General features: G+C 45.1%; 2 protein-coding genes across 2 annotated transcripts in view; one reads left to right on the top strand and one right to left on the bottom strand.

Moving 5' to 3' along the window:
- SERINC5 (serine incorporator 5) overlaps positions 1-17299 on the bottom strand; it is a 111926-nt gene extending 94627 nt beyond the window's left edge. Inside the window, exon 1 of the mRNA XM_049766088.1 lies at positions 17144-17299. Within this exon, the coding sequence (XP_049622045.1) occupies positions 17144-17170 (27 nt within the window). The 5' untranslated portion in view covers positions 17171-17299. The remainder of the gene's footprint in view (positions 1-17143) is intronic.
- CMYA5 (cardiomyopathy associated 5) overlaps positions 1-23788 on the top strand; it is a 707985-nt gene that overhangs the window by 631499 nt on the left and 52698 nt on the right. The gene's annotated exons all lie outside the window — the stretch shown is intronic.

The following is a 23788-nucleotide window of genomic DNA, read 5'->3' on the forward strand; positions in this document are numbered from 1 at the left end:
GAGGATGGTGGTTTGAAACCTGGCATCCCATATGGTCCCCGAGCCTGCCAGGGGCGATTTCTGACCATGGAGCCAGGAGTAACCCCTGAGCACTGCCAGGTGTGATCCAAAAGCCAAATAAATAAATAAATATTAAAAAAGAAAAAAGAAAAAAAAACATGGTACATATATACACTGGAATATTATGCAGCCATCAGAAGAGATGAAGTCATGAAATTTTCCTATACATAGATGTACATAGAGTCTAATATGCTGAGTGAAATAAGTCAGAGGGAGAGAGATAGACACAGATTAGTCTCACTTACCTATGGGTTTTAAGAAAAATAAAAGACATTTTTGCAATATTCCTCAGAGACAAAGAGAGGAGGGCTGGAAGGTCCAGCTCACAACATGAAACTCACCATAAAGAGTAGTGAGTGCAGTTAGAGAAATAACTACACTGAGAACTATCCTAACAATGTGAATGAATGAGGGAAGTGGAAAGCCTGTCTAGAGTACAGGCGGGGGTGGGGTGGGGAGAAGGGAGATTTGGGACATTGGTGGTAAGAATGTTGCACCGGTGAAGGGGGGTGTTCTTTACATGACTAAAACCCAACTACAATCATATTTGTAATCAAGGTGTTTAAATAAAAATATAAAAAAAAAATCAACAGTGAGGCCAGAGAGATAGCATGAAGGTAGGGCAATTGCCTTGCATGCAGAAGCTGGTTCAAATCCTGGCATCCCATATGGTACCCCAAGACTTTCAGGAGCAATTTCTGAGCATAAAGCCAGGAGTAACCCCTGAGCACTGCCAGGTGTGACCCAAAAACTAAAAACAACAACAAAAAGAAATCAACAGTGAGGGTCCAGAGCGATAGTTCAGCAGGTAGGACATTTATTTGTCTTATACACAGCTGACCTGGGTTCAATCCCCAACATTACAAACTCCTGTGCACTGCCATGAATAAACCCAAGAATGATTTTTTTTTTTAAATGTTGGGTCACACTTGGTACTCAGGGGTTTCAAATCAAGATGGCAGGAAGCATGTTGGGTCTAGTGTCTCAAAGCCAGTATAAGGGTCAAGGGTCTCTAACTCAATCAGTCACCATCATTGCTTTGGGCATGTGCACAGAGACAACTTTCACTGGCCTTGCTTTTCAGGCACCTTCAGCATCTGAAAGGTGCTGAAGAAGCCACTTTCACTGGCAATAACACCACTAGTAATATCCAGAATATTTGAAAGGTGAAATTGAGATAGAAGTACTGGGGGTGAGGGGTCTGCTACCCAGCCGAATGCAGGATGCAAACCAGGCAGTAGCAACGGCAAGATGTGGGGCCCCCATGACAATAATGTAGGTGTAAAACAGTAGTCAAACAGCAGAAGCAGCCTCCAGATCTCTAGATCTCTACAGCCAAGGCATTTTCTTCACTGCAGTCAGCCCTTGACTCCTGTTTCTCTAGTTCTTTTATTGTTTTGGTTTTGGATTTTGGACCACACCCAGCGCCACTCTGGAGTTACTCCTGGCTCTCCGCTCAGAAATCCCTCCTGGCAGACTCGGGGGACCATATGGGATGCTGGGGATCGAACACAGGTCTGTGCTGAGTTGGCCAAGTGTAAAGCAAACGCCCTGGAGATTCGCTATCTCTCTGCCCTGGAGATTTGCTATCTCTCCACCCTGGAGATTTGCTCTTTCTCTCTGACCCTTTCTTTTTTATTTTGAAAACAGCAAATTCCTTACATTAAATCGCCTTCTGGTTCTAGTCCCTGCCTTAAAGCCTATCACAGAAGAATCAACACTTTCCAGGTGACAATCTGCCAGCATCACCTTGCTTGGCTTCCTTTCAAGCAGTTGTCTCTTTGAAGCAAGATACAAACTTCCCCCATAAGTAAAGGTTGAGAAAGCCAACAACGGGGAAAATAGCAGTGAGCTCCTCGATGCTAAAGGGCTCAAACAATAGAAGTTCACTTTGCAGTGATTTTAAAGTCTCTCCTGAGTTTCTGTTTTCATCATTTGCCTAAGTCACCACAAACAGGGTGGTGCTGAGCTTTCAGTGGTGGATGTGGTAACAGTATACAGAGAGGTGTGAGGTGAACCCTCTGAAACGCTATACTATTCTAAACCAATGGCAAGTCCATGGAAATAAAGTTTGATGAGGGCTGGAAGGATTGGCCTTCAATATGAATGAAGCATACCACAAAAAGTGGTGAGTGCAGTTAGAGAAATAACTACACTTGGGCTGGAGAGGTAGCACAGTGGTAGGGCATTTGCCTTGCACGCAGCTGATCCAGGAGGGATGGTGGTTTGAATCCCAACATCCCATATGGTCCACCGTGCTTGCCAGAAGCGATTTCTGAGTGCAGAGCCAGGAGTAACACGAGTGTTGCTGGGTATGACCCCAAAACAAAAACAAAAACCAAAAACCAGAAAGAAATAACTACGTTAACAACTACCATGACAATGGCAGTAAGTGAGAGAAACTGAATACCTGTCTCAAATACAGGCAGGTGGAGGGACATGGGAGGGCATTGGTGATAGGAAGGTTGCACTGGTGAAGGGGGGTATTCTTTTATATAACTGAAACCCAATACAAACATGCTTGTAATCATGGTACACAAAGATATTATTTAAAAATATATGATTTAATAAGTATGATTTAAATAAATGATTTTATATCTCATAAAAATCATTTCATGTTTAAAAGTCAAAGAGTTCCCCCACTGCTCAATTTGACTGGCTTTAAAAAAAAAAAAAGTCAAAGAGTTTTAAGAAAAAGGAAAAGAAAGTTTGAGGAGCCTGCCAGGAACAATTTCTGAGCTCAGCCTGAGCACTGCCGGGTGTGCCCGCCACCCAAAAAAAAAAGAAAGCTTGAATTACCACAGAAATAGCAAAACTTCAGGTCTCTTCTGAGCCAGACTAGCCATTCTAGAAATTTCCAAAGAATAAAATTTCATTCAACAGATCTTAAACAGAAGAATAATTTGGGGATGGGGCTATTGGTAAAGAAGGGATAGGGGAGGAGGTTTGGGCCACATACAGGAGCACTCAGGGGTTACTCCTGGCTCTGTACTCAAAAATCACTCAGCTCGGGGGACCCTTAGGGATTGAATCTGGGTCCTTTCACAATGGCCGGGTACATATCCCTACCGCTGGGATAGTATATAAAAGGGAAAACTAAGGGAATTGAGAGTACTCTTGGACTAACTAAATTTTGTATAGTATCTGATTTTCCTGTCTGAAGTCTCTTAGGTTGTAATCTGCTCCTCCCTTTACCTTTGCACCTGCCTAAAATCTCATCCCCCAAATCACATTCCATTGAAATCCCAACTGCTCCCACTAGACTGGTTTCCTCACTCCACTGTCATAAGACTGCATGGACCTCAAGATCCCATTTTCTAGGAATCCAGCACTCCCCAATATTTCCTGCACAAGCTCTACTCCCAGGGAGAATTTCTCCAGAGCTATCTCTAGTTCCTCCCATTTTCCAGGCACAAAAACCCAAAGCTGAGAATCACAAACCTCAACGCGAGTTATTTCTGTGAAGCCTCAAATTATTTGAAGAAATTCTGACTCAAAGATATGTTATGCTCCTGAAAATCCAGTCTCAATTCTAATAATTTCCAAGCATGTAAATCCACCGGGAATCCTATACATTATGCCATGCTAGGTTCCCAATGAATATTTATCAATTCATTGCTTTAGGCACTGTTAGCTTTTTTTTTTTTTTCCAAACAGCAAAAGAGATAAGCTGACTGTGTCCTGGAGACCTTAGGGATAATGCCTCAAAGCCAAAGAAAACCCATATTGGTAGAGAATCCCATTACATTTTCATTACTATGGTTACAAAATACTGCCATTGTTCAGGAGACTGCCACAGGGGGACTTCGAGGAGTGCCAGAGTCAAGAACAAAAGACTGGATTCTTCCCCAGTTTTGTGGAAACTCAGAGAGGGAGGATCAGAGCTTAGGGAGACACAGCCCCCCCTTAATCACAGCCCTCCAAGAGAGAACAAAAGGCTGGAAAATAAATCCCACAGCGTCCTTCCAGTGCACTTGTCCCGTTTACAAAAATGATATTTGATGTCCTTTCTTAGTTACCTTTGCACAAGAGTTAAGAGATTGTATGTATTGTGTTTGTGCTACCTTTGTTTTGACTAGACAATTTCCTCAAGGGGAGGGGGGGAAATGCCAACTTAGCAGTATATATTGTGTCCTTGCAGCAAACCCACAATTTGTTCCAAAATTTATTTAGTGATAAACACTCACTGAGTTTGACCACAACAGCTGTTTTGCTTAAACATCAACTCAACTTTAATCTTATAAAGCAAGTTATAGGAAGAAAAGATCAAAGTAAAGTCTTTTTCCTTTAAAATTTTAACAGATGTTTGATGTAATCAAATCACCCATTTCTTACCCACGTACAGTACCAACTTCTGGCCAGATTATGGTATAAAATGCTTTAAAATATCATTACTGATCCAGAGAGATAGCATAGGGATTAAAGCAATTGCTTTGTCTCTAGCTGTGACCCTAGTCCTAACCCAGCACAATATATATTCTCCAGCATTGTTGGGAGCAAACATTCCCTTCTCCTAGCACAGAGCTGGAAGTAGCTCCTGCCCCTCCCCCCCAAAAAAACAAACCACCCAAGGAACAAAATTTTGCTGGCACATAAACTATAGAGAATAAAATACTTACACCCACTGTAATGCACTGTAATGCCTTGTTCTACTTAATAGCCCAGCCCCTTTGCCACTGTTGTTTCCATAATAATGAGGGTCAGTTATGGTTCCAAAATTCAATGGGATCACACTTGGGCACCAGGGATCAAACTCTTTGTGTGTGTGTGTGTGTGTGGTTTTTGGGTCACACCCGGCAGTGCTCAGGGGTTACTCCTGGCTCCATGCTCAGAAATTGCTCCTGGCAGGCACAGGGGACCATATGGGACACCGGGATTCCAACCGATGACCTTCTGCATGAAAGGCAAACGCCTTACCTCCCTCTATCTCCCGGGATCAAACTTATTTTTTTTTTTGGTTTTTTTTGGGGGGGCCACACCTGTTTGACGCTCAGGGGTTACTCCTGGCTATGAGCTCAGAAATCGTCGCTGGCTTGGGGAGACCATATGGGACACCCGGGGATCGAACCGCGGTCCGTCCTACGCTAGCGCTTGTAAGGCAGACACCTTACCTCTAGCGCCACCTTCCCGGCCCCCGGGATCAAACTCTTAAAGACTCACAATCTACCAGAAGTATTCCCAGGTCCCTAGGCATGTTTTTAAATCTTCTGTTGTTGCTTTGGGGTCACATCCAGCAGTTCTCAGGGCTTGCTTTGTGCTGATCCCTGGCTTTGTGCTAAGGGCTCAAAGGACCATATGTGGTGCTGAAGATTGAACTCTTTCAACCCTGTGCAAGGCAAATGCCCTACCACTACACTCACTCCAGCTATCACTTTGGAGTACTTAGAAAACATGTTTCATTAAGAAGTATCCCAGCTCAATTATGTAACTTGATTTATATTATCCTCAGTATCTAATCTTCACCTCAAATTAACAGCAAAATGCATAGAAAATTCATCACTGCAGATGGTCCCTGAGCACCAAATAAAACCCAGCCCCCCCCCAAAGAAAAGGCTCCCCAAAACTGTGCTAAAGCATAAGGAAGGAAATGTTTCTCTTTGAAGGTTTCAGCTATATCAATCTAGCAAGAACACACTCTAATAAACTTACTTGACTCTGAACCTAACCATCTCCCCATCCCATGTGCTCAGACACAGCAGGCCTGGATTCAAGTTCCTCTTTCTTCAGAAAGTAGGCACATCAGAGGTTGGAGCAATAATACAGTGGGCAGGGCACTTGCATTGCATGTGGCCAACCTGGGTTTGATCTCTGGCATCCCATATGGTCCCCCTACCATTGTGAGGAATAACTCCTGTGTACAAAACCAGAAATAACTTCTGAGCACCACTAAATATGACCCAAAACCTTAAAAAAAAATTTATTTTAAAGCATGCACTCCTGTCCACTAAGCTCTCTATCCCTTTATTTTCCTTTTAAAAAAAAATTTAAGTTTAATGTTTCTTTTTGTTTTTGTTTTTGGTTCACACCTGGCAGAGCTCAGGGGTTACTCCTGGCTCTATGCTCAGAAATTGCTCCTGGCAGGCTCGGGGGACCATATGGGATGCCGGGATTCAAACCACCATCCTTCTGCATGCAAGGCAAATGCTTTCCTTATCTTCATGCTATCTCTCCGGCCCCAAGTTTAATGTTTCATATAAGGATCAAAAAAAAAAAAAAAAAAAAAAAGCAATCAGATGAATAAAATTACAGAGCACAGGGCTTCTTAAACATTTTCCACTTGAAATTCCTTTTAGCCTGAAAAATTTTTAAGTGATCCTAGGTATATAAAATAGCTATACAAATAAAGTTGCTAACAATAAATCATAAATTTATTTGTAAAACAAAAATTTCTTCAACCTCCCTATTCAGTTATAATCCCTATAAAATCATGGTCCAGAGTTTAGGTACCTAGAGTAGGCTACTTAAAGTAATACAAGTGAGGCTAATCATTCATTTCCAGCTATTAATTTTTCATTCCAAATATCGAACACCTGCAGTTCAAAGAAATGCAATATAATAGGAAATAGAATATAGCTAATAGCAACATTAGTAACTGACCACTTACATAAAAGTCTACCTAATGTAACATTTAATTTCTTCATAAAAATTCAAAAAGGGAGGGCTGGAGAGATAACATGGAGGTAAAGCATTTGCCTTGCAAGCGGAAGGAGGTGGTTCGAATCCAGGCATCCCACATGGTCTCTCGAGCCTGCCAGGAGCGATTTCTGAGTGTAGAGCCAGAAGTAACCCCTGAGCACTACTGGGTGTGAACCAAAAACCAAAAATCAAAAAGGGGGGACAAAGAGATGGCACAGTGGTAGGGTATTTGCCTTGCATGCAGAAGTTTGAATTCTATCATCCCATATGGTCCCCTGAGCCTGCCAGGGGCAATTTCTGAGCACAGAGCCAGGTGTAGCTGCTGCTAAGTGTGACCCAAAAACAAAACAAAACAAAACAAAATTAAAAAGGGAGGGACACTGGACTAGTGTAAGATTGGACTATCAGGTAAGATGCTGGCCTTGCACGTGGCTGACTTGGGTTTGATCCCCAGTACCACCTGGTGTGATTCAAAACCCAAAAAATAAATTAATGAAGGAAAAGGACTTTTTCATCTTTTTTTTCAGGGGGCAAGGGAGCAGTAACACTTGACATTGTCCAGGACTTACTCCTGATTCTGTGTTCAGGAGTCACTTTTGGTGGTGCTCAAGACATATGTGATGCTAGGGATTGAATATGGGTTGACCACATTGCAAGGCAAATGCCTTACACTCTGAACTATCTGTCTAAGTCTTTTTGTTTGGTTGGTTTTTTGTGTTTGTTTTTTGGTTTTTGGTTTTTTTTTTTTTTTGTTTTTGGTTTTTGAGCAACATCTGGTGTTGGTGACACTCAGGGGTTACCCTTGGTTATACGCTCAGAAATCGCTCCTGGCTTGGGGGACCATATAGGACGCCAGGGGATCGAACCATGGTCCGTCCTAGGTTAGTGCATGCAAGACAGATGCCTTACAGCTTGCACCACCGCTCCAACCCATTTGTTTTAGTTTGTTTTTGAATCAAGCCTGGCTATTCCAGCTCTGTGCTCAGTGGTCATTCCCAGGGGATAGAAATAGAAGACATAAACCTATCAAAAACTATTAACTTCAAATTCACTTATCACCTTGGGAGAAATCAAGGGTTTCAATTTAAGTCCTCACCCTCACAAAAGCCCAGAAAACATTAACGGTTGCATAAGTGTAGCTGATGCATGTTAAAAACTTCCTCCATAGGGCATTTGCCTTGCATGAGGCTGACCAGTGATGCAGCCAACCAGGTTCAATCTCCCCGCATGCCATGTAGTCCCTCAAGTCTGCCAGGAATAATTTTTGAGAAAAGAACAAGGAGGTAACCCCTGAGTCCCTCAGGGTGTGGCCTAAAATCAAACAAAAACTAAACAAACAAACAAAAAGACTTCCTCCACAGGATCAGAGATAGTGCAGGGGAAAGGTTTAGTTAAGGCAACAAATATGGTAACTGACTCTGCCAGGAATAGCTCAAGAAAACCAAGTCAGTCAGTCAGTCAGTCACTCTCTCTCTTCTCTCTCTCCCCCCCTCTCTATCACTCTCCCCCCCCCCTCTCTCTCTCTCACACACACACACACACACACACACTATATAAATAAAAACTTCTGGGGCCAGAGTGATAAAGTACTTCTGGGAGCAGGTAGCATGCTTGCCTTGCATGCAGCCAACCCGGGTTAGATCCCAAGCATCCTGTATGATTCCCCCCCATCTCCTCCCAAAGTCCTCTAGGAGTGATTCCTGTGTGCAGAGCTAGGAGTAAGCCAACAGGAGTGACTCAAAAGCCAAATCAAAATAAAACCAAAAATTACAACAAAAATTGCAATTGTTCACATAGCAAGCTCTTGCATAATCCTAATTTTGCATATTTTAAATGAAAATAGAGCATAGACTATTATCTCCAGGTGATTTGTTTCACAACTACCCTTCACTGTCCCAGAAAGTTTTGGTCATGGAAAGAATAAAGTTCTGTGCTTGGATTCCTTCCAAAGGTGGAAGCAACACATGATGTCACAAAGTCCAGGGAGGTTGGGTCATGGTCCCAGTCATTGTGTCCTGCGGGGAGAGAGGAAGCCCACGTGGGCAGTGACCAGGAAACCATTCTAGCACACCAGATGGCCCAAGCCCCGAAGAGAACTCTCCAAACAAGAGGAAGGTCGCTACTGACAAAGCACTCCTCCAACTTGGCCTGGAAAGTGGCAAGTAGGGTTTTATTCAAAGGAAAGGACAACTATGTGGCACATATTTTACTCAAAGATATCTTCCTAAAGGTTGTACAGGTGCATTTCAAGCCTCTGAAGTTGGCCAGTTACTTTGACGAGCAAGACCTAGTCCAGCTAACATCTCAGCTCAGGCCACACATCTCCTGCATGTGCTTTGGTTAAGTCAAACTCAAAAGAGCCCCAGGTCTGATCATTAATAATAATGTTGAGAACTGCATGAAGTCTCAGCATTGGACTCACTCCTGACCCCTGAGCTTGACCCAACTTTACCATGACCTCTAGCAGACTAAGGCTGTGTGTATCCCTGATACAATCTCACTTGTCACCTTCCACCTTTCATACACTCTCCTGGAAAGCTGCAATTTTCCAAAGAAATTTTCTGACAGGTGCAAAATCTGCCTTCCTCTCAGGCCTTTATGGAGAAGGGCTTGTAACTCTGAATCTTTCCTCCGTCTCGTTGAGATGCACAGAGTATTTCTCAAGGACTTATTCTCTTCCTTGCAAAATGCAATTCTTAGGAAAGACAGGGACTGCCTTGCCATTTTTAGTAGACAGATGGTATATGATTACCACCCCAACTACTGCCTACCTTTTTAATCTGTGGCCATGACCCTATATGGGGTTACTGAATGGGGGGGAGGATGGGAGGTAGTCACTAAAACATTTTGCGCTCAGAGCAAGGAATAACCCCTGAGCATCACCGAGTGTGACCAAAAAATTTATTTTGTCTTAAAATAAATGTATTGGGTCCGAGAGTGAGCAGAGGAGTTGAGATGCAAGCCTTGTTCAATCTAGAATATGGCTGGGAACAAGCCTAGAGTTCCCCCAAATACTTCCAGGGATGTAATGAATATCCCCAGTAGCACAGGGCCTGAGTAGCACTAAATCCTCAAGGCCTTGCATTGAGTCACAAGCCCAGTTAGCCAAGAACTGCCAGGAGAAGATTCCAGATCTTCTGAGCACCACCTGGGAGCCTTCCCATTCCCCAACCAAAAAGAAGGAAAACTATTTCTGGGGCAAAATGAGGTCTAGAATGAAAGCGTTTAAGAAGCTCTGAGTAAGTGACCAGCTGACCTCTTCCCTATTCCCATATATACAGACAACCCTTTACCACCTCCTTCATTTTACCTGCCCCCCTCTCTTCTTCAAATCCTAAAAACTCCTGTGACAGAGAGACAGTAGCAGGTAAGACACTTGCCTCAGTCCCTCATATGGTCCCCTGATCATTGCAAAGACTGATTCCTGAATGCAGAGTGTGGCGAAAAGCCTAAACCAGGTGTGGCCCCAAAACAAAACAAAACAAAAATCTCCTAGGCACCTCCTTGCAAATGAGCTAACCTCTTTCAGCTGCTGTCAGTGGTTATGGAATAAAATCTGTTTTTACTGCTTTAACTAAATTCTGGCTTTATTTATCTTTGATGATGGCTAATCCTTGGGGCTTTGCTAATTAACATGACAGGCAATAAAAATGGGCTCGCAATGGGGTAAATCAATGCTCAAGTAATAAGATCTGGCTGGAAATAACTTGGCTTGGGCATTCCTGTCCTTACAAGAACAGTCTCCCCCCAAAGAACTGAGCATTGATGGCTTGATGCATTCATGAGATCCTGCTGATCTGGCAAATTTGGTCAAGTTTTACTTTCTAAAATGTTGCCCCAACTTGCCCCAACTTGCCTATCGGCGCGTACTGAGTAGGACAAAGACCTGGCACTTCAGGAAGCTTCAGATCTGACTGCATGGCTGTACCAGTGCCTGCTAACAAACCTCAGCATAGGTGGCACAACTTGGGCTGAGACTTACTGGTAGCTTAACTGGGCCAGGGTCTGAAGAAGCCGTGAACCTGCACTTACCCATGATTCCTGACAATCTACCCAAACTGGTTCACAGCTATTTTATCCCAAACTGCCTTAGTACCATCACAAACAACAATCAGAAAACAATAACTCAGTAATTATTTATGCTGCAATTAGAATAATAAGGAAAAGGGGCCAGAGAGATAGCACAGCAGTAGGGCATTTGCCTTGCACACAGACGAGCCAAGATGGTCGGTGGTTCAAATCCCCAGTGGTTCAAATCCCATAATGTCCCCCGTACCTGCCAGAAACGCAAAGCCTGCAGTAACCCCTGGATAATGCCAGGTGTGACCCCCCCCCAAAAAAAAAAAAAAAGAATAATAAGGAAAAGCGGTCTGGCAGTGAAGAATCCTACTCAAATCAGATGGACCAACGTTCAAAGCCTGACTTCACTATCCTAAAACATCAGTCAAGTGAACTGTTTTCTTAGTACTTTGGGTTTTTTTTTTTTTTTTTTCATTTTGGTGGGGGGGGGGAATGTTCGGCCCATACCTAGTCATGTTCAGTTGCTATTCATGGCTTGTGCTCAGGAGTGATCCCTGGCTGTGCTCAGACTGACACCAGGAGGTGCCAGAATTCAAAAATGGGGCTAGCATCATGCAAGTGAAGTGCCTTAATTTTTTCCTGCACTATCTCTCAGGTTGGCTTTCCAAATACTTACTGACCTTACTGCCAAAAGAGGCCATTTAGAACATCACTCACTCTGCAGAATCCTAAAAAAATGAGCAATACGACCTAGGTAGAAACAGAGCAAACCGTAGGCATGAATAACCTTTAGCTATAGGTTATTAATACCTTCACTTGCCTGGAGTTAAGTCCTGCCATACTTCATTCTCAAATTGCTTTGAAATGTCCATCTAGAATTTTCAGTTATACATCTTTTTGTTTGTTTTTGTTTTAGGGGTATTACCAGGTGGTATCAGGAGTTTTTCCTGACTCTGAGCCAGAAATCATTCCTGGCAGGCTGGGAGGAGGGGCATATGGGATGTTAGGGATTGAACTAGGTAGACCGCATGCAAGGCAAACACCCAGCCCTCTGTGCTAAAACACCCAACCCTCTATGCTATCTCTCTGGCCCCTCAATACACTTTTAACAGTTAATGCCATCATTTTCTATCACTAGCTTCTCCCACATTACCATGCCATAACTAGTCCAAAATTCTCCCCACATCAGAAGGATCAAAAAGTTGTTTCTGGGGCCAGAGAGATGGCAAGGAGGTAGGGCGTTTGCCTTGCCTGCAGAACAACAGTGGTTCAAATCCTGGCATCCCATATGGTCCCCCGAGCCTGCCAGGAGCGATTTCTGAGTGCAGAGCCAGGAGGAACCCCTGAGCACAACCAGGTTCGACCCAAAAACCAAAAACCAAAAAAAAAAAAAAAAGCTGTTTCTGGGGCTGGAGCAATAGCACAGGGGTAGGGCATTTCCCTTGCATGTGGCTGACTCAGGACAAACCTTAGTTCGATCCTTGGCGTTCCATACTGTCCCCCAAGCCAGGAGCAATGTCTGAGTGCATAGCCAGGCGTAGCCCCTGAGCGTCACTGGGTATGCCCCCCCTCCAAAAAAAAAGCTGTTTCTGGGACCGGAGAGATAGCAAAACGAGATAATCAAAGTGGTAGGAGGCTTGCCTTGCATGCAGGAACCAGTTAGATTCCCCTTATCCAAATGAGCCCTGGCTTGCCAGGGCGATTTCTGAGTTCAGAACCAGAAGTAACCCCTGAGCACCACTGCTGGGTGTGGCCCAAAAACCAATTAATCAATAAATAAAATAAAGTTTAAAAAAAATACAGTTTCTCACTCAGAACCCAAGAGACCATTACAGTGGGTGGTACCCAGAGGCATGGAGGACCACTGTGTCACCTCTGCTGCCATTTAGTGTCCATCAGCCATATCTAAGCAAAACCTAAGTCGGATTCTGATTTGGGGCTTTCGTATAGATTTTCAGATTTTTGGTACTAGCAGTCAATAACAAAACAAAACAACAGCGATATCCATAGATGCAGTGGGGATTACAACAAACAGTGGCAGTCCCTGACTGTGCCAAACTCTGTTGTCTAGAGAACTAATGTCAGGACTGAAGAAATAGTTTAGCAGGTAGGGTAATGCGCTTTCCTTGCACCCAAGTTCGATGCTCAGCACCCCATATGGTTCAAGTACTATGATTCCTGAGCACAGAGCCCAGAGTAAGCCCTGAGCACAGCTAGGTGTAGCCCAAAAACCAAAATAAATAAGAATGTACGTTGATTATCACACGTAACACACTCATAACCAGCCTGGAAGGGCTGTCACACCTAAGGCACCATGGAGGAAAACTGAAGTTAAAGGGAAGAATGCGGAAAGCATCACAGTAGCCCTCACCATTAACATTTTCCACATCCAAGACCAGATTCAATGCTGCCCTGCATAGCTTTTCCTTATTGTCCTTAGCTCAAGGTCTCAAGCCCCCAATTTCCCACTTACAATCCTCTCAACTCACAGTCCACGGGTGACTTGTCACCTCCCCTTCGATGATAACAAAGCACCGTAAATAAAAAGAGAACTAGGGAACCGAAGAGATAGCATGGAGGCAAGGCATTTGCCTTTCATGCAGAAGGTGGTTCGAATCCCGGCATCCCATATGGTCCCCTGAGCCTGCCAGGAGCGATTTCTGAGCAGAGAGCTATGAGTAACCTCTGAGAGCTATCAGGTGTGACCTAAAAACAAACAAACAAAAAAAAAAAAGAGAACTAGGAGCTTTCCCCACCTTGTCTGCCTCCCTCTCCCTCATCCAGGTACACAGGTCAAACCTGTCAAATCATGCTCAATCCCCATCTCATATCTCATCCATACAAGATTCCAGCACTGGCTCTAAAATGAACATCTACACTATGTACCGATCACTCCTGCAGCATCGCCAGGACCAAGCTAGGACCAGGAGGGCTGTGCTCCCAGCTGAAATCAAGAATTCAGCCCAGCAGGCACCTGGAGGTAGTTCCAAACATCACTGAACAAAGAAGCTGATAACTTCCCAACAAGCAACTCCTCACAGTATCCAGAGACTTCACCATTTTTTGTTTGTTTTTGATCCATACACAGCAGTGCTCATGGGGTACTCCTGGCTCTGTGCTCAAGAATTACTCCTGGTAGTGTTCAAGAGACCATATAGGATGCTGGGATCCGAACCCAGAAAGATACATGCAAGACAAACACCCTACTCACTGTGCTATCTCTCTGGCCCCAGAAACTTCATCTTTAAATTGTTCTTTATATGTCTTTGGGCTGAGAGGACCACCCTGAGTGATGCTTGGAGAACCATGTGGTACCAGAGAATGAAACTGAGGCGTCAGGCAGAGCATGGGCTCCATTCAGTCCATTGACTTGTCACTGGGATACCACTACCTATTCTTGGCTCCCTCATTCAAATTCTCCCAACATTTTCTCACTGTACCAGCTTCAGCTAGGGCCTGACATGGGCGGGAATCAGTCTAGATTCCAGGAGCATGATCTCAGACAGGATTTGTGTCCTCCAGGCTGCTCTGCTTCTCACACTTGTTACACCACCCTGTTCTCACTGTCACTGTTCCCACACTATGGAATTATAGAATGCACTCTCAAACAAACAAACAAACAATCCCTAAAAGCAAAGTTGCTTTTGTCTTCCTTGTCGCCATTTTTCTAGCTCCTACCACGTAGGTGCTATGGTCTTGTAAAGTAAGAAATACATTTAAGACCAGTGAAATAGTATAGAGATAAGGCACCTGCTTTACATGCAACCAACCCAGGTTTTATATCTGACACCCTATACCTATATAGTCTTCTGAGCCTAAGCACAGAACCAGAAATAAACCCTGAGCACTGTCAGGTGTGGCTCAAACCCCCCCCCCCCACACACACACACACATGCATGCATCTCTGTAAATCTAGTAAAAAAAAAAAAGACACTTTTTAAATAACTGGAGATAAATTAACAGATTTGAGGGGGACAAGGCATTAGAACATTGCATTTATTTGCTTTGCATATGACTGACCCAGGTTCAAGTCCCAGCACCCCATATGATCCCTGAGTACCATCAGGTGTGGGTCCACAACAACAACAAAAAAAAACTAAATCCATAGACTTCATCTCCCATCCAGAGGCCCCAGAACTGTGGCTGGCATCTAAAATGTGGAGGTAGTGAGGAGATCTCGTAGAATACTAACGCCTGGTTTTTGGTATCAGAATTGAGAGCACTATTGTTGAACATTCAACAAACTTTTTTTAATGAGGCTTAATCATGGGGCCAGAGAAAGTACAGCAAGCAGAGTGCTCACCTTACATGCTGCTAACCCAGTTAGACTCCAGAATTACACATGGTTCCTGCATCCCCAGTACCCTCAGGAATCATTCTTTAGCACAAAGCCAGGGCATATGCAGTTGACCCTGCTTCTATTTGGGTAACACATATGTTGATATAGTGCCCCCTGTACCCCAGAAGCACCACCAGAAATCAGCCCTAAGCTCTGTTGAATGTGGTTCAAAACCCAAAAAGTCCATTTCATATGACATCATATTCACAGAGAGAGAGAGAGAGAGAGAGAGAGAGAGAGAGAGAGAGAGAGAGAGAGAGAGGGAGGGAGGGAGGTAGAGGGAGAGAGAGACCCTTCCAGCACTTTCACCACTATGCCCACACCCATACCTCTAGCAATCCTGGGAAAGCAGAATCCAAATTTCCTGTGATGACTGACAAAGATCTAGTTTTTTTCCAAAGTCGAAAAGGCTGGGAAGTACTGTAGCAAAAACAAACCTTTAGGGCATTAGCTATGCACACAGCCGACCTGAGATGAACCCAGGTTCGATGCCCGGCATCCCATATGTTCCCCCAAGCCTGCCAGGAGTGATTTCTGACTTCAGAGCAAGGAGTAGTCCCTGAGCACCACTGGGTGTGTCCCAAAAACAAAAACAAAAATTAAAATTAAAGGCTGCCCCAACTGCAAACATACTGATAATTCTTTGACCAGGCACTTGAGTCCCAAGAATAGCTTTCAGAGGCTAAATCTGTCTTGTTTTCCCTCACCCCTCCTCCCCCTCCAAAAAAAAGGAAAGAAAAAAATCCCTCAAGAGGATTCCAAAAGCTTAGAAGAGAGGGCAGGTGTGCCCAGGTATCCACAATTACCATAATAACCACAGGGAAAGTGTCATAAAGAATGGGGAAACAATAAAAGATTTGCCGAAGTTTTCTTGAACTTCAGAACAGATTGGAAACGGCCTTTGACCTCAGCATCCCTGCACCTGAGGGCAAATCATTATACCTAAAATCAAAACCCCCAATTTCCTCATTGCCGGAAAGGTAAAGCTTGAATGCTGGCCCAAGAGTGGTTATCAGACCTCAAAACCCAAGGGGATTATCAGTTAGTGTAATCAGCAGGTTACAGGAACCCACAGTTTAACTCACATATCACTTTATGTGCTTTTCTGAGTGCAGTCAGGCAGAATTAGGAAAAAATGAACACATCTGAACCTAACACTCCTGAAAGCAGATCATTTCTGGAAACACCCCCACGCAGTAGGGAGAAAACTGCAAGTCCAGAAGGCTTTATCTATCTACCTTTAGCTTTTGTAGTTACTAATGTGTGTGAATCCCTAAAGCCAGTATGAAAAGATTAAAACCTACTATTAATCCACACCTAGGCACTATTATTAGCCAGTGGGTTCATGAGCTGTGACACCCAGATTTAAAGACAGAGAAATAAGAGATTTGAAGTGTATAGAGACCTAGTCGGTCTGAAGAATCCAGCAAACAGGCTCGAGCAAGTTCTGTTGCAAGGAGGGACTGGAAGACCCAACCAAGCTCGACCTGGGTGGGCAGCCTGGTGGGGAAATTCAGGACCCGGGTTCATCTTTCTGACACCCACACCTGATGCCCTGGAGGCTTTCAAAGAAGCTGTCAAAGCGCCAGATTCCAAGGCGCTGCAAATCTTGCGAGATGCCAAGCGCAACCTGCCCTGGGCCCGGGGATCGATTTGCGTTCCGGGCGTGAGAAAGAGAAAATACGCAAAGCCCAAAGCCCGAAGTCTTCCTTCCCAGGGCTCACACCCCAATAGACAGGCAGGGCCAAGGCGGGGTACGCTGGAGCTGGGCTCACCAGCTCATCCGGGGGGGGGGGGGCAGAGGCGACTCACCCCAGGATCCGCCTTTAATCAAGTCTCAGGAGCCAGACGGGAAGATCTCGGGGTTCCCTCTCGGGGTTCCCCACTTTCTCTCCCCCCCCTCGACTGCTGAGCAGCCCCCCAGCTCAGGCATAACCCCCCCCAAGCCTGGTCCCAGGGTCAGGTCGGCCCCGCGCGCGCGATCTGTCACCACCTGCTCCCCTTTGGGGCTTTTTTGCACACCGGGGAGCAGGCAGCGTGCCCACCCACCCACGCACGTCCAGCGGGGCACCCCAATCCCGCGCTCACCTGGCCCGCACAGCACTGCGCTGACATCGCGGCCGGCAGCCGAGCCCGGCGGGTGCGATCGGCGCTGCCCCAGCACCGCTGAGGCTCTGGGCGGTGAAATAATCGAAATCCTCCGGCCTCAAGCGCAGCCCCTGCACCGGATCGCACCTCCCTCCACGCCAGGCAGCTTCAGCTTCAGCTGGGCTGCAACGCGGCCTGGGTGAAAACAACCAACGCCAGGCCCCTCCCCGCCCGCCGCAGGCCACGCCCCCGTAGAGCCTTAGAACACGCCCCTCCCTGCAGCAGACTCGCCCTGCCCGCCGCAGGCCCGCTTCACCCACCCCGGGCCCCGCCCCGCCTCTCTTCGGACCACGCCCCCTCCCGCCCCAGGCAACGCCCCCTGAAGCCACAGAGCCGACTTTCCCCGGAGCTCGCACTTCCGCTAGCGTCAGGGGGCGGCCTCGCGCCCACAGCAGCGCAGGGAAGCCACCCGCACTACTGGCCAGACTGCGCCCTGATTGCTCTGCTTTCTGCACTCTTATCTACTCTTATCAATGGGCACATGCACGGGAGCCTTTATGAGACTGCGCAGCCCAGCTCAGCGTAGCGCAGCAAGCTTGCAAGCCGAGGAAAACCTCGCCTGGATGTGGGGACGTGCCTGGCTAGCTCCAGACTAAGATTTTTTTGGGGGGGGGTTCGGGGTTTGGGCCACACCGGTGAGGCTTAGGGGTTACTCCTGGCTATTGCGCTCAGAAATCGCTCCTGTCTTCTTGTGGGACCGTATGGGGACGCCGGAGGATCGAACCAACGGCCCGTCCTAGTTTAGCAAGTGCAAGGCAGACGCCTTACCGCTTGCGCCACCGCACTGGTTCCCTCCCCCAGGAGAAGATCTTGTTTTTTGGGGGGGTCACACCCAGCAGCGTTCAGGGACTACTCCTGGCTCAGAAATCGCTCCTGGCAGCTCAGGGGACCATATGCGGATGGCGAGATTCGAACCACTGACCTTCTGCATGAAAGGCAAAAACCTTACCTCCATGCTATCTCTCTGGGGCCCCCAGGATAATATCTTAATAAGGAAGCACACTAAGAATGGACCGACCTGGGCCTGGAGAGATAGCACAGCGGTGTTTGCCTTGCAAGCGGCTGTCCCAGGACCAAAGGTGGTTGGTTCAAATCCCGGTGTCCCATATGATCCCCCGTGCCTGCCAGGAGCTATTTCTGAGCAGACAGCCAGGAGTAACCCCTGAGCACCGCCGGGTGTGGCCCAAAAACCAAAAAAAGAAAAAGAAAAAAAAAAAGAATGGACCGACCTGGAGCTGGAGAAATACAGCGGTAGGGCGTTTGCCTTGCACGCAGCCGATTTAGGATGGACGGTGGTTTGAATCCCAGCATCCCATATGGTCCACTGAGCCTGCCAGGGGCTATTTCTGAGCGCAGAGCCAGGAGGAACCCCTGAGCGCCGCCGGGTGTGACCCCAAAATCAAAAAATAAATAAATTGACGGACCACCTAAGAAAGGAAAATAAATGGGCTCTCTCGTTCTCTTTCTCTCTCAAGGCTGATAGCTCTCAAGATTAGGATTGTAGAGGTCGAGCTCGTGAACTTGATGTATGTCACAAACTGCTATTTTCTATTCCTGTCCAGCTGCTTCGTTTTAGATAAGATGGGAATGTAGATATGTATCTCCAGGCCTGTGCAAGAACATATAATGTGTGTGTTAAAATAGGAAGGAAGGAAGGAAGGAAGGAAGGAAGGAAGGAAGGAAGGAAGGAAGGAAGGAAGGAAGGAAGGAAGGAAGGAAGGAAGGAAAGCTGGGGATGCCAGAAAGATTGCACAGCAGGTAGGACGTTTGCCTTGCAAACAGGACGGACAGTGGTTCGAATCCCGACACCCCATATGGTCCCTGAACCAGCTAGGAGCGATTTCTGAGTGCAGAGCCAGGAGTAACCCCTGAGCGCTGCCGGGTATGGCTCAAAAACAAACCAAAAAAAAAATAAATAAATCAATAAAAATAAGAAGCTTGGGGCTCTCTTAGTCTCTGGCTGGAGGGTGCTCAGTACTAAGCTCTAATAAACTTTTAATACTTTTATTTCCTTCTTCTGAAGAGTCTGTTAAACAGTAGCCTTAACACCCTGCTACTGAAATCCCTTTAAACCTCCGCCATCTGTCTAGAAAAACGTTATCATGGGGCTAGAGATAGTAAGTACAATAGCGAGAGAGCACAACTGACCCAGGTCAGATCCTCGGTTCCTGTAATGGAACCTGAGCACCATCATGAGTAACTCCTGAGAGCAGAGCCAGGAGTAATTTCTGCACTGCCAAGTGTTGCCCCAAAACAATACCAAAGAAAAAGTATCATGGTGTGTTTTCTGGCTTTGTTATTTTGGTGGGAGGGAGGACACCCAACAGTGCTCAGGAGTTTTTTCTGAAGATACTCAAAAGGCCAGGCTCTCCAGAGATGGAACAGGCAAAGCCTCAAGCTCCAAAGCCAGGACGCTGGAGAGACATGAGTCTGGAAGCAAACACCGATGCAGGAAATAAAATCTAGACAACACTGAAAGGAGTGAAACAGGTTCGGGAATTCCAACACTAAAGCCTTCCACTCAGCTCAGTGAAGAATTCCAAATCCGCAAACTGCAGGAGAGCATTTGCAAGAGACCCGGGATTTTTATTAGAAAGAACCAGACCACACCTTGGGGTGGAGATCAAGTAGTCTAAACACCAATCCAAGATGTTACATTCAAAGAAGTTTCCATTTCAAGTAAACACACACACACACACACACACACACACACACACACACACACACACATTCTATGTTTACAACCAACAAGTAAAATGGCTCCAGGTGTATACTGAGTGGAGTGGCATTGGGTTAATCCAACAGGGCACACCTTATATGGTACCAGGGATAAACCCATGTTAGTCATATGCATGGCATGTCCCCTACCTCCTACCTATAATATCCAGGCTCCAGAAGCCTGATGATTCCTTTACATCTTTTAACTACATCAAGAACTAGCTGGGGGATAACCTCCAAGCCTCGGCTTTACCCTCTGTAAAAGGCTAGCAATACGTTCACCAAATAGTATAACTAATGCCCCTATGGTACAGGATCTGATTATACACTTCAAAAGCATCAATTCAAGGAACATCCAAATAGAACTGATAGACAGGGGCTGGAGAGATAGCACAGCGGTAGGGCATATGCCTTGCATGTAGCTGATCCAGGACTGATGATGGTTCGAATCTCAGCAGCCCATATGGTCCCCCATGCCTGCTAGCAGTGACTTCGAGCGCAGAGCCAAGAGTAACCCCTGAGTGCCACCGGGTGTGACCTAAAAACAAACAAACAAACAAGGAATCAGAGTGGTGATGCAAGCTGTAAGGCATCTGGTTTGCCCGCGCTAGCCTAGGATGGACCATGGTTAGATCCCCTGGCACTCCCATATGGTCCCCCAAGCCAGGAGCGATTTCTGAGCACAAGAGGTCAGGAGTAACCCTGAACATCACCTCGGGTGTGGCCAAAAAAAAACAAAACAAAAAACATTGGGGCAAAAAGATAGTACAGCAGGTAGGGAACTTGCCTTGCATGCAGCCCTTCCTGAGTTAGATCACAGCATCTCACATGATCCCCAAGCACTGCCAGGAATGATATCTGAGGAGAAGCCAGGAGGTAAACCCTGAGCATTTTGCTAATGTGGTCCCCTCCAAAAAACAAACAAACAAACAAACAAAAAACCCAGACATTACAGAAAACAGTGGCACCTTAGATTTACTTGTGAGTACTCTGTAAAGGGCTGGCTTTAAAAAAGTTAGTTTGTACATGCCAGACCTGGTATTTTACAGTTCATCTCCTTTGATGTGAATTGTTCAGGAACAAGCAGGAATAGGCTTGTTTTAATAAACTGTAGCTCTTGGCAGACTATATGAAATATTTTCCCCTACAAAATTTTTCTTAAATTAACTGAATCAGCTCCTTTCATAACTATAATTATATAGGTATATATGGCACCATTATAAATAACAGCTCATAATTTGCTTTTCCCCTCCTGAAGGATGTTGCAGTGTTCTTTCTTTCTTTTTTTTTTTCAGGAAGGAGAGGCCAATGTTGAATTTAAACAAGCCACACTGAGAACAAGTTAACTACACATTAAAGAAAAAAGCAAAAAGCATAAGGGCCAGAGCACTAGCACAGCAGGGAGGGCAATTATCATGCATACAGCTGACTCAGGGAAAGGAAAGAAAGAAAGAAAGAAAGAAAGAAAGAAAGAAAGAAAGAAAGAAAGAAAGAAAGAAAGAAAGAAAGAAAGAAAGAAAGAAAGAAAGAAAGAAAGAAAGAAAGAAAGAAAGAGAAAAAGAAAGAAGAAAGAAGAAAGAAGAAGAGAAGAGAAAGAAAGAAAGAAAGAGAAAAAGAGAAAGAAAGAAAGAAAGAAAGAAAGAAAGAAAGAGAAAGAAAGAAAGAAAGAAAGAAGAAAGAAAGAAAGAAAGAAAGAAGAAAGAAGAAAGAAAGAAAGAAAGAAAGAAAGAAAGAAAGAAAAGAAAGAAAGAAAGAAAGAAAGAAAGAAAGAAAGAAAGAAAGAAAGAAGGAAAGGGGGCCCGGGCGGTGGCGCTAAAGGTAAGGTGCCTGCCTTGCCTGCGCTAGCCTTGGACGGACCGCGGTTCGATCCCCCGGTGTCCCATATGGTCCCCCAAGCCAGGAGCAACTTCTGAGCACATAGCCAGGAGTAACCCCTGAGCGTTACCGGGTGTGGCCCAAAAAACCAAAAAAAAAAAAAAAAAGAAAGAAAGAAAGAAGAAAGAGAAGAGAGAGAGAGAGAAAGAAAGAAAGAAAGAAAAGAAAGAAAGAAAGAAAGAAAAAGAAAGAAAGAAAGAAAGAAAGAAAAGGAAGGAAGGAAAAGGAAGAAGAAAGAAAGAAGGAAGAAGGAAGGAAGGAGGGAAAGGAGGGAGGGAGGGAGGGGAAGAAGGAAGGGAGGGGGAAAGAAGAAAGAAAGAAAGAAAGAAAGAAAGAAAGAAAAAGAAGAAAGAAAAGAAAGAAAGAAGAAAGAAGAAAAGAAAGAAAGAAAAAGAAAGAAAGAAAGAAAGAAAGAAAGAAAGAAAGAAGAAAGAAAGAGAAGAAAGAAAGAAAAGAGAAGAAAGAAAGAAAAAGAAAGAAAGAAAGAAGAGAAAGAAAGAAAGAAAAAGAAAGAAAGAAAGGAAGAAGAAAGAAAAAAAGAAGGAAGGAAGGATAGGAAGGAAAGGAAGGAAGGAAGGAAGGAAGGAAGGAGGAAGGAAGGAAGGAAGGCATAATCATACACAGCCATGGGGTTTTGTTTTTGTTTTTTTTTTTTACCTTTAATAAATTTAGAACACTTTATCACAAATTTTTTTTTTTTTTTGGTTTTTGGGTCACACCCGGCAGTGCTCAGGGGTTATTCCTGGCTCCAGACTCAGAAATTGCTCTTGGCAGGCACGGGGGACCATATGGGACGCCGGGATTCGAACCGATGACCTCCTGCATGAAAGGCAAACACCTTACCTTATCTCTCCGGCCCCACTTTATCACAAATTTAACCTCCAGCTCAATAATGCCTTAAAAAGCAAATAAAGTTGCTCTGATTTCCTAAATGTCTCATCTCTTCCCTTTGCTGTTCCTCCCCCCACCCCAGCCACGCTGTGCCCCTCCCCACTTTGCTGTTTTTGTCTCCAGGACATTAGGGGAGGTATGCTCTTTCACAGTGCTATAGAAGGGGTCTCAATAATATGTACAGTGCTCACCTCTGACCTCAGTGCTCTGGGGTTATAAAATATTTATCAAAATTAGGTCCAGAATGATAATACATGGTAAGGTGCTTGCCTTGCACATGGCCACCAGTCTCTAACATCACAATCTCTGGCTGTAAAGGGGAGTCTATGTGCCAGACAGGAAAGTCAATGGAACTCTCAGGTACATGTGGGCAGCACTAAGGATCAAACCAGTGGCCTTATGTTTGCCAAGGTACGTGTCCTTTGTCATTAAAAACATCATCCCCCAGACACTAAAACATCCCCAATCCCCCACAGATTTAAGAAATTTCTCAAATCTTCTCTTATAAAGCCTCTAGGAACTTCTGTCTAGTAGCAAGCATTAAATTTCAATTATGAATAAATATTAGTTTAGAAATAAATAGCTATAAATTTAGGGAGGGGTATTTGATTTTGTTTTGGGAGCACACTTGAAAGTGTTCAGGGCTTACTCCTGGTTCTGTGCTCAAGGGTCAATCCAGTTGAGTTTCTGGAGGCCATATGTGGTGCCAGGTACCAAACTTAACTAGTCAATCAAGTTCAAGGCAAACACCCTACCCACTGTGCTACCAATTAGGCTCTTTGGTCAGGGATCACTCCTGGTAGTGAAAGAAGTGAAAAACATATTTTCCCCTACACATTCCTGATGGGAGTTGTCTGTCTCTTTCTCATGCAATGCAATGTTCCCCCCTCACCCTCCCCTCTGTGTTAACTACCTGCTTGTCTTTTATCTACTGAGTTACAGGTGCTGGTCCATTTGCTGGCTCCCCATGGTTTTACAGACCTTGCATTAATTATCCTGAAGACATCTTGGAGACTTAATGTCTGGATCCCGCTCACTTGGAGACTTGAAGTCTGGACCCTACTCACACCTACCCCCAAAACCTCCGGATTCCCCCATATC

Source organism: Suncus etruscus, chromosome 2 (genome assembly GCF_024139225.1).
Source record: "Suncus etruscus isolate mSunEtr1 chromosome 2, mSunEtr1.pri.cur, whole genome shotgun sequence".
In the NCBI taxonomy this organism is placed as follows: domain Eukaryota; kingdom Metazoa; phylum Chordata; class Mammalia; order Eulipotyphla; family Soricidae; genus Suncus; species Suncus etruscus.